Source organism: Centroberyx affinis, unplaced genomic scaffold (genome assembly GCF_046629955.1).
Source record: "Centroberyx affinis isolate AG114_WGS23_722 - 3 ecotype Tasmania unplaced genomic scaffold, CSIRO-AGI_Caff_v1 ptg001577l_1, whole genome shotgun sequence".
NCBI lineage: Eukaryota > Metazoa > Chordata > Actinopteri > Beryciformes > Berycidae > Centroberyx > Centroberyx affinis.
In genome coordinates this window covers 235,001-246,231 of record NW_027280027.1, presented here as the reverse complement: position 1 = coordinate 246,231, position 11,231 = coordinate 235,001, and the positions used below count along the sequence as shown (strand labels likewise).

Genomic DNA, 11,231 nt, shown 5'->3' with positions numbered 1-11,231 from the left:
CCGGTCTGGGCCCGGTACAGTGTGGCGTGTCTGGTGTCCCGCCACTGGCTGCCTGGTTGAGAGGGTGAGGCCCTCCGGCTCCGACCGCCTGGCCCGGGACTCAGTCGGCCCTTCGGTCGCTCACGTCCCCTTCAGACGTCAGCGCAGGCCGGTCTCACCGCGGCTCCTTTACAGCCTGCTTTCATGTGTCCTTTAATGAGGAAACCGCCGGCTCAGCAGCCTGCTATAAAACACAGGCGAATTAAAACACCCAAATATGAATCAGCTAGGCTGCTTACAGCAGGCCGGGTCAGAGACTGGGTTCTTCTTCTTCTAACCTCAGGCAGACTAGTCTATTGTCTACAAAGGCCAGGGTCATGTCGGAGGCTAGAGGGCTGAACATGTCAAACCCTGTCTGACAGGTGACCCCAGCTGAAAAGCCAATTATACATGGTAAAAGAAATATGGGATAACATCACTCTCAATCAGATCTCAGAATCAGCTACTGAGCCTTCAGAGTACTTCCCCCTCTTTTACATTCAGATTGAGATCATCTTCAAAGCACACAAGTTGTCAAAGAGGCAAGTGCATAGCTGTGAACTGATGTCTGGGGTAAGAAAGCATGACGATGAACCCAAAGAACAATAACAGAGTGAGTCACAAGCCCACGACACAACTCCTGCCACCAACGGCTCGCCACAGTCTGCTACAACTGCGGCTGCCACTTAGACGACAGCAGCTCCATAAAACGTCGCAAAGACACACCAGCCCCCAAAAAACGTAAAATAAAACAAAACCGCATTTGTTTTTTTCCTCTCATTTCATTGTAATGATGGAAATAAGGGCATCATTCTGAGATTAGTGCTGCTATTTCTCCCCGACTGACGTTGGGCGTTATATGAGCCTCTGCTGAAGAGCTTTGGAGGAACAATGGAACAACAGCCCACTGCTGGGCAGGATGGCAGGGCAGTACGGCTGGTTGGCTAGTTTGCACACTCCAAGCTGGGTAAGACTGGTGCAACAACCTCTGACACATGGGACCACAGGGCCTTGGACTGCACAAACAGGGCAAGACAGATAGCTACAGAACTAAAAGGAACACACAGAGTTTTTGGAGATTAACCCGTTGGTCAGCTAACATAGACACAAAATCATCCATGTGTGCCCAGTAGATTGTTGGCTCTGGTGCTCCATGCTAACACTTTAACATACATTATGATGAGTGATAGCAGGCCATTAGCATTATCTCAAAAGTCTGAGAATAAAAACTTAGCAGCTCTGAAGCTAAATGGTAAGTAATCTTAAATGATATGCAACCAAGTCTGAATAAAGTGCTGTTTTGAACTACCAGGGTCTACTGTTCCTGTAGAAAGGCTTGTCTTCTCCCCAGCCGGTGTGATTTGTTTTGTTTCCATAGGAAGCGAAGATGGTGGGTGAATGAACACGTGGCTGCTCACCTGAACTAGTTTCAAAAATAAACATCACTGCATCAGCCACATTGAGTTAATGATATTTCATTTTCTAAATGTGTGACTCTACAGGCAATTCAGTAAGAAACACAAGCAACTTTTTATTACTAAAAGGTCAGTCTTCTTACTTTGGATAAAGCTAGTTACATACGATCCCTTAACATAGTGTATGCTAAAGTGTTAGCATGGAGCAGTAGAATGAATATTCTTCCAGAGACACATGGGTGATTTTGGAGTCTATGTTCTCATCACTTAACAGGTAAGCTCACCACCGGGCCAATCTCCTGAAAACTCTGCATTCCTTGAACCAACCATTAACAAACATTAGATGATGATCATAAAACCTTTACTCTCATGCAGTATAATAGGACCTGATTAACTTCCATAATTCCAACTGTGTGAGAAAAATTACACAAACTACAATCTATGAATTATACACTAAAAGTGTCTAATCTTTTCATGAAACATACAACACCAGACAGACACCTGAGAGACAGAACATCTTTTATTTCAGGCTACAGTGTGACTGAAATGCCTTTTTATAGAACAATGACAAACTGCAGATGCTCTATTAATGAACCTGTTTACAGCAAAAAAGAACACACAAAACAACATGACAGCAACGTGACAGCAATTCTTTTAGATTTCTCCTCAATACAATGCAACAAAATCAAATATACATTATGTACATTCGCACAGAGCAAGGAAGAGCCTTGCCTCCCTGGCGCTTTACACAGATGTTGTATGGGCTTGAGAGAGTAAGAGAGAGAGGAGAAATATGCCAGGATAGATTTTAAAGTAAAAAGGGCAAGACAGAGTGCCAGAGAGTGAGCACAACATTTTGTGATGAACAGTAAAAAGATTAAAAACAGGTTGTTGGTCACAAAATAATACTACAGCAGCTTGATAAACATTTGAACTACAGCAGAGAGGTAAATTCAAATAGATTCTGTAACTAAGAGGAGGTATATCAAAATAGCTCCATAGCCCAATGCATCGCTCTGCGACGCATACAGTGCAAAAGTAACCAAATAAATGTCACAGTATTTAAAACAGTTTAGTCGGTCCAATGAGCAGTGACTTAGACATAGTACCAAAACCCATGAACCCAAGCTCTCAAGGTAAAAAAATAAAGTGAATGATTGAATGTAATTAATGAACAAATGAGTGAATGTAGTAGTGAACAGGTGGACAGGTTGACAGATTACTAAGTGACTGAATCCTATAAGCCTCCCACCAAAAAGAGACAAACGTAACAAAACGAGTAAACTTCTGAGCCCAGGGTGTGGCTAATTTTGGTGACCTTATATGTAGTGTTGTGAATGTGGGACTATGGTTTTATTGCAAAGGGGGCAACCGAACCTCTGCTTGGGATTACAATGAAGAGCCCAAGCTCCGCTGTGTCTTCATTGAAATTTCCATCACTATCATTAGTATCTTTAACACTCCAAATTTTATACCACTAATGAATGCCAAAGTACAGTAAATGCAACTCAGTCTAATGGCAGCTGAAAAAAAGAATATGATCAGGGAGTGCTAATTTTCCATTGACTGTTTGCTTTTTCTTTTTCAGCTTTCATCTTACAGAAAGAGACTGGTCCAGTCTCACATGGGTAACAGCAAAAACCCAACAAACAAAAATCATACTAAAATGAAGAACAACTACCATGTCAATCATTCTGAAAAACTTCTATATATCATTTGCATCCTACCTCTCCTCCCCCCACATCGGCCTCTCAGGTCAGACAGCGAAGAGAGGGGATGAATAGGAAGAGGTTTGTCTCTAGATACTGATTTAAGGTCAGTTTTAGCATTTCCCTGTGCAGAGGGAGAACCGGGATAAGAAAATATGATTCATCTGATGCAATGGGGGGACATGTGTCTACATACAGTATGTTAATTGGACTGTAGATGTGTGCCTGAGGGCAAGGCCTTAGTCTCTCCTGAGCATAGTGAGGAAAGGGGTACTGGGGTGTAGGGTTGTGGTGTGTGTGTGTGTGTGTGTGTGTGTGTGTGTGTGTGCCTGTGGGTCAACTCTGACCCCCCTCCATTCACTGTCCCTCCTCCTCGCGTAGGAACTGGAAGACGGATGAGAAGTCCTTGTTAGCGTAGCCACGGGCGCTCATGACGCGGTAGATCTGGTGGGCCAGGGAGCCCAGAGGGACGGGCGTCTTAGTGTTAGTGGCCGTGTTTTGGGCCAAACCAAGATCCTGGGAACAGAGAGAGAGACACACACAGAAACATAGATAGACAAAGACTGGTGTTAGATAATTGGACTAATATAATAGCCTGTATTTGATTTATCTAACTATCTATCTAAGTGGCTGTGAGAAAACAAATACTGATCCTGATCTGATTTGCGTGATGTGTAGAGCTACCGATTCTAATGTATACAGAGACACACAGATGCACCAAATAATACACACACACACACACACACACACACACACACACAGAGAGAGAGAGAAGGGTAAAAGGAGTGACAGTAAAATCAAGTGAAACACAATAAGTAACAGATGGACAGGAGAATAGGAGAGCAGGAGTACCAAACTGAGCCAAAAGCAACAGAGAAAAGCGAGACAAAGCAAATGAGGGATGAGAGACTGAAAAAACAAGGAAAAAATGAGAAAGCACAGAGTAGATTCAGGGACCATCATGAAAAAGTTATTAAAGATAGAGAAAGAGGGAGAGCAGGTCTTGTACCTTAGCCATGAGTGTGGTGCCGAAGCCTCCCTGGTAGTTGTTGGCGGATGGAACTCCCTCCATGACGCCGGGGACTGGGTTGTACGTGTCGCTGGACCAGCAACGTCCTGAGGACATGTTGAGGATCTGGGCCAGCAGCTTAGGGTCCAAACCCAGTCTGGGACAAGGAGGAGAGGAGAGAGGTCAGTGTCTCCTTTGGAAGTTTTACTATGTCAAACATCAGTGTGAAAGGGTAGATTTCGGTATGTAAACCCCACAAAACAGATCTGGGTTGAGGCCCGGGTCAAGCTATGCTCTGCTTGGTGTGAAGGTTTAGTGTTTAACCTACATCTGGAGCATCAAATTGTCCGCCATACCGAATATGGAGTGTAAACATAAACTTTTGATGATATTAGAAGGTGAAAGCCCATGGGACATTCCTGTGTATGAGGCACAGTGTGAAATGCCTCCTATCTAGATGAGCATGTAATATTACTGGGACGTGTGTGAAAGGGATATGAGAGAGAGAGAGAAGAAAAAGCAGAGAAGATTGTGTGATAGGCTAATATTTATGTTTACATTTTTGGCATTTAGCTAATTCTCTTATCCGTAGCTACTTACAATGAGCTGATGGGGTAAGGTGAAAAGAGCTGAAAGTGGTAGAAAAGGAAAGAGCAAGTAAGCAAGAAGCAGTGGGGTAAATGGCACAAAAGATGTAGGCTGAATGGAGAGGAACTGGGACAGACAGAAGGATGGGAGAACTGATTATGGAATTAATTTAAAAAAAAATAGAGCAAAGGAGAAATGGGGAGAGAGATGGGTGTGCGGCGGCTGGTGATGGCGGTGACCCCTGTTGAACCCTATGCCCAGCTGTGACCATTCCTCAGTGTTAATGGCCGAGCGCTTGGTAATGCTGGCTAATGCAGTATCGATGTTTACCAGCCCATCTATCCTTCATCATCCCTCCTTCATGAAAAAAGAGAGAGGAGGAGGACAAGTGGTTAAGCAGCACAGGGGAGCCATAAACCTAGTTGTCACGTAGAGAGGTGCGCTCTTAGTTCCCCTGCCCCATTTCGCAGCAACCTACTTTCATATGCAAGAGGGCTAAAGGAAAGACAAATCTCCAGTCTATCATAAGAGATAGCAAGAGAGAGATAACGAGAGAGACAGAGCACAGACAGAGGCAGAGAATGAACTGAAAAGGGCAAGTGCCAAGCATTAGGGTGGGTGTAACTCTAGCGTCTTTGTCCGTCTGTCTGTCTGCCTGTGTAGTGCAGCTCGTGTATATTAACAATTTAAAGGCCAGTGTAAAGCTGACCACATCAAGCCCTGGCACCCTTAGCCTAGCGTTACTTACAGGCCTGTAACTCTATTCTGCTCTCAATATGACTATTAAACCATCATAGGTCCTTAAGGCCAGGAGCCACCCTCCCTCCCTCCCTCCACCTGGCTCTCATTCTGCCATTACTGCCACAGTTTTTATTAGCTGTCTACTAACTAATTAAGAATGGGAATTGCATTTACACTCTCCCCATGTCTCTCCCTCCCTTTCCCTTCCTCTCTTTATTTCTCTTTATGTCTTTTGTTTCCTCTCAGCCTCAGCCTCCCTCGTTTTTTTAACGTGCTGTTTTGGAAATGTGGCTTAAGTGACACTGCGTGTGTGCGTGTGTGTAAACATGTGTTAGCTTGCTTCTTGTTAATGAAAGTCTCGCTCATGATGGCTTTTTCAGTTTATGTCTGTATGCGTCCCTCGCCATTCTGCTTCTCTTCTCCTCCGCCTCCACTCATTCTCCTCTCCTCATCCCCCCTCGTCTTCCCTGCTGACACCTCCCTGTCTGAGGACTCTAGGGGACATATGTTTGACATCGCGCACAAACCCCCATCTTTCTACACACACACACACACACATTCACACACACACTAGCAGGCAGGCAGGCAGCCCCTCCCTGCGTTCTGGGTCAGCAGCTGAAAAGGTTACTGGCTGAGCTACAATAAAGCGCGTCCGAGCGCGCAGATCGTTTGTTATAGCGACCAGGGACGCTGACGGGGAGCTGTTGTCCTCTGTTTAACGATAAATCAATGAAGTTCCCCTCCTGCTCCCATCAGACACACACACACACACGCACGCCCACACGCACACACACAAACACACACGGCCATGGTTATTAGCTGACGCGGCGGTGTTGTTCCTCGCCAGCGGTAATTTGCGTGGAGAAGAGGACATGTCACGCTTTAACAAGATTGACATGGATAAACACACACACACCAATGGTGAAACAAACGTGTTGCTGTGCGATGCCATCGCAGATGAAAGAACAGAATTGAGAAATGAGAGAGAGAGAGAGAGAGAGAGAGAGAGAGCGAGAGAGAGAGAGAGAGAAAGATGGTGATGAAAATAGGAGGGAGGGGGGTGATGTTTATGTGCTGGGAGCCCTAGCAGGTGGAGTTCATTTGCAGCGGCGATATTAACTGTCTGTTTCATTGCGATTAGCTCCTCGTCTGGTGCCACAGGAGAGGAAGCCCAACCCGCTCCCCATTTATTATTACATTAAAGAGGTAACAAGCACATATACACACACAAGCATTTACTATCCCGTTTAAAGAGGCAACAAGCGCGTTTATCACCCAACTTTAATCTTCATCGGAACATATGCTCACAATTCACTTCAGCTACAGAGGGAGGAGGAGGAGAGATGCTGTGTGTGTGTTTGTCCGTGTGTATGTGTGTTGGAGCAAATGCCTTGCAAACCTCTTTCTGTCTCTCAACACAAAGGGATGTGTTGTTATGCCTTGTTTTTCACCTTTTTTTCCCCCAAGAGTGAATGAATGAGCAAGTGCGTGCACGCCCGCCTGTGCGTGTATGTGAGTGTGCATCAGTGACTGTACGCTTGTATGCATGACTGAGTGCAGGTACGCAGGCGTGCAAGGTGAACCGTAAGCTGTAAAAAAGCCCCATATCCCTTCCTGGGTCAGTCGCCTCTCTCCTCTCCTCTCTTCCCCTCCCTTCATCTTCATGTGCATCATTAAAATAACTGCTGCTCCTCTCCTCTCCTCTCTGCGGCTGCTCATCCCCCTCTCTCGCTGACTGGCTGGCTGCATACTGAACTGACACCAGGCAGAAAAGAGGCAGAGCGCAGAGGAGGAGAGATGAAGGGATGGTAAAAAAAAAAAGGAATGAAACGAGGAGGTGAAGCAAACCGGGAGGGGAAAGAAAAGCTGAAAGACAGGGAATGAGAGGAAGACAGAAAGACAGGGTGTGTGCAAGCTTGTGTGTGTGTGTGTGTGTGTGTGTGTGTGTGCGCGTGCGCGCTTATAATTGTCATGCGTGGCCATTCCTTGCTCTAAGAGAACGTCACGCTCTGTCGGAGACGGCCCAAGCTTCCATCTGAGATCAACAAATTAGCTCCACAAAGAAGACTGGTCGTGTGTGTGTGTGAGCGTGTGTGTGTACAGGTATCGAGGAAAGGGCAGCTCTATCAGGCCCAAGTCCAGCATGATAAAATGTTATTGCCGTTTTCCTGTAAATTGGCTGTGAGTGCTCAGTCCTCTTTGTGTCGGAGTGTGAGGGTGTGTGTGTGTGTGTGTGTGTGTGTGTGTGTGTCTGTACACACACGCCTAAGAAATCGCTTGCTCCTCTCTGCATAAGAAGCTGGGCCGCAATGCAGCGTGGGAGATTTACGGGTGTGGGCTCTCTCTAAACGATGACAGTCTTTGTCAACCCCTCTAATAAAGCCCCAGAGATAGGCCACACACACACACACCATGCATGTACACACACACAATCAAGATCGTATATGGGCCAGTCATTCTGGCAAAGATATGAAAATTAACATCCAAACTCTAGATGTAGCTACACAATAGTTATTATTCTTAGCCTCTTTTCTTAGTCATAGATTATGATGATGTGCATTGTGAGTTGTTCCAGGTTGGTAAAAAAGTGCTGTCTTCAGTGTTTGTGAATGTAAAACTGTGCGCGAGAGCGTACGTGTGTGTGTGTGTGTACATCAGAAACAGCATGGCGGTGTGTAAATCTGTGTTGCTCCCTTAATGCCTCCATATTTCAGAGGCCTAGTGGGGGGATTTATGTGCGACTGCTCATGCCAATTTTCCTCCTCCTTCTCAGCACAGATAAATCAGTTGCACTAATACAGCTGCACTGTGTGGAGAGCAATGGACGCGCACACACACACACACACACACACAAAATATGGTACATACACCATTTAAGTTGCAAAACCGATAAAAACAGACAAAATAGTCCATTATTGAGAAGGGATACATATAAAAGCGGTAGAAAATAAATTTTATAATCTCAAAAGTGGTAAGTGATAGCAAAGCTAATTCTATTGGTCTGGCAATTTTAAGAATCTGTGGTAAATTATGTATAAGACTAGGTATGCTGGTTAAAAAGATGTATAAAAAAAAAAGGCCTTATAGGCCCAGGAGTCATGTCCTGGCCCCTACTTCCAAAAAAAGAAATAAAAAAAAAATACATAGGAAGTGAATGGCAACATTATAGTAGTGGAGGGAATTTGCACTCTGACAAGATTTGGGTTTTCAGCAACTTGTTCACACCTGCCCAGCCTTTGTAGGTCCTTATAAATATATGAAAAGTTAAGTGGGCTGGACATTTCACATCCTATCAAATTGTATTGGCTTAACTCAAGAGAGTAAAACTTCACCTCCCATCATTCTCAGCCTCCTGGTCAAAGTGGCTTGGTGCCAGGAGGAGGCATGATGAATGATGGGATCAGTAGTTTCCAGGCGGTGTTCAGTGACAGGGTTGTGACAGGACACTGGTGAGAGCTCAATCAGCAGATGTAAATCAGAGTCTGTTAGCCCCGCCTCCTCATCCATCTCCCTCTACCAGAGACGGGCCTGACTCGGGGCTGGGCTGACCCCTTTGCTCCTCCATAAACCACACACACACACACACACATACACACACACATTTCCAAACCTGTATTGAAGTAGTAAATTACTGCCACAGTTACAGCCATATGACTGGTATAGTAATTGCCATATTGCTGCTATACTGACTGCTATATCTCAGACTCACACATTGTGTGTATAGCAAATTCCCACAGACCTGACACTTTTTTCATATGAGGAATCAGTTTTTGAGAGAAGATTGACTGGATTTCTGACACAGTCACAGCTGACTCCTTATAGCTTGTCACTAAGGACTCACTGTTTTTCTCCTCCAAAGGAGAAAATCAAATGAACAGTAAGCTGGAAGGAAAAACAAGAAGAAGACAGTGAAGAAGACAGAAGACTGGGAGCTGCACACTCAGGTCATATCAGAAGAAGAGGAAGAAAGAGATTTTGTTGCTTCAGCTTGACAGCGTTCATGTGTTTTACTCAATGGAATGCCCACATCTAAAATCATTTGTATTTATGAATTTAAAATAAACCATAAATGAAATACAGCAGATATTTCTCGCTTTTCGTGAGTGCGGTTGATCGTGTTATTGGATTAATAATATTAGTGCAAATGTATTTTTTACTTTTATTAGCGTACCTTGGACTGCCAACATTGGTGGATTCTCTGCTGTGTTTAGCACTTGCGTTGACACACTTAAAACAATTTGTTTTGCCAAGTAGGAGATATCAGAGCCCACAAAAATTCCCACATATTCTACTTAACACTAGGAGGTTGAGTGCAGCATCAGAGTACTTGGACTTTCTACTTGCTAATCTAATACTGTAATATATGCAAGTTTGAGGCAATGAATAATTGGAAATTGGATTTAGGTTCGGTCCCATTCCTGTGTGAGTGTTATTGTGTTGAAGGATGAGTTTTAATCACTTTTTGGGTTCAACTGTTGAAGATTATGTTTGTCCTGTGTGTGTGTATTAGAGAGCAGCACTCCCAGCGATCTGGAGGTATGAAAGCTCTACAGAAAAGTAAGTGATGAAATTCAATCATCATGGTGGCAAAACCTGGGAAAATAAGGTTGAAAATAACCTAAAACAACCTCATCCTCTTCAGATTACAACTAATGGGGAACCCAGGAAGGTACCTTGAAGAACCCATTTGTGATGGGTTCAGGATTCCTGACAGTGATTTCATGAACCTCTAGCATATGGGATTTTCAGTGAAGAACCTAAGATTCCTATTGGCTTCCTCTGGATCTGAACCCCTGGATTTTACATGTGTTCTGACTCACAGTGGCTACGTTTACATATGCACAGTATTCTGAATACTAGTTCACATCCCAGTTAAAGCCTTATTCAGGATAGCTTGTTTAGATGCGTCTTTAATAACCTTCTCTCAAGTATCCCTTTATCTATGTACCCACAAATAAAGAGAATTTCCTATCTGTGTTCTCCAACCAACGATTTAGCTCATGAAGTAAGCTAGCTACAGCTACACTGAACCAATGGCAATTGGATAACATGTTTACATGTGTTGGTATACCAGATAATATTGTAATATGCCTGGTACCTTATCCAGGTTTCTCATGTGACAGGTTCTCTCATCCAGGTTATTATAAACAGGATATGAAATTTATGTGTCTGCTCATAATGGAATATTTGAGTATCTCAAATATTACGGGAATATCTGTATGCATGTAAACGTAGCCAGTGCCACTGACAACACTATTTTCTCTTTGTTTTTCCTATAAGGTGGCAGCTAGGAAGCAGCTCAGTGTGCCGCTGGCTGAGTGTACCTGATGCCGAGGTTCATGGTCTCTGCGGTCCCAATCATCCCGATGGCCAGCAGCATGTTGTTGCAGATCTTAGCTGCCTAGAGGGGGTTGCCCAGAAAGAGGAAAAGACACTATTAATGTGTGTATGTGAGTGTGTATGAGTGTGTGTTTTTGCAAAACAGCATGAGAGATAGCATAAGATAGTAGGTATGGAAGTACATTTACAAGTATATACACAGCCTGTCTCAGTGTGTGAAAGTGTGTGCATGTGCAGGAAAGGCAGGTACTTGTGTTGACTGTGACTGTGTGTGTGTGTGTGTGTGTGTGTGTGTGTGTGTGTGTGTGTCCTTACCTGTCCAGTGCCAACCTGTCCACAGTAGACAACGTTGGCTCCCATGCAGGTGAGTAGCTCCTGGGCAGCGTGGTATTCCTCCTCCACTCCACCTAC

At 44.4% G+C, this 11,231-nt stretch overlaps 1 protein-coding gene across 1 annotated transcript in view; it reads right to left on the bottom strand.

Annotated features, from left to right (window-relative positions):
• Positions 1–1,940: 1,940 nt before the first annotated feature.
• Positions 1,941–11,231, bottom strand: part of hibadha (3-hydroxyisobutyrate dehydrogenase a) — a 23,313-nt gene continuing 14,022 nt past the window's right edge. The window contains exons 5-8 of the mRNA XM_071527807.1: positions 11,136–11,231; positions 10,805–10,881; positions 4,152–4,308; positions 1,941–3,658 (exon numbers count right to left, since the gene is read on the bottom strand). The exon at positions 11,136–11,231 is cut by the window's right edge and continues 38 nt beyond it. Coding sequence (XP_071383908.1) covers positions 3,500–3,658; positions 4,152–4,308; positions 10,805–10,881; positions 11,136–11,231 — 489 coding nt within the window. The 3' untranslated portion in view covers positions 1,941–3,499. The remainder of the gene's footprint in view (positions 3,659–4,151; positions 4,309–10,804; positions 10,882–11,135) is intronic.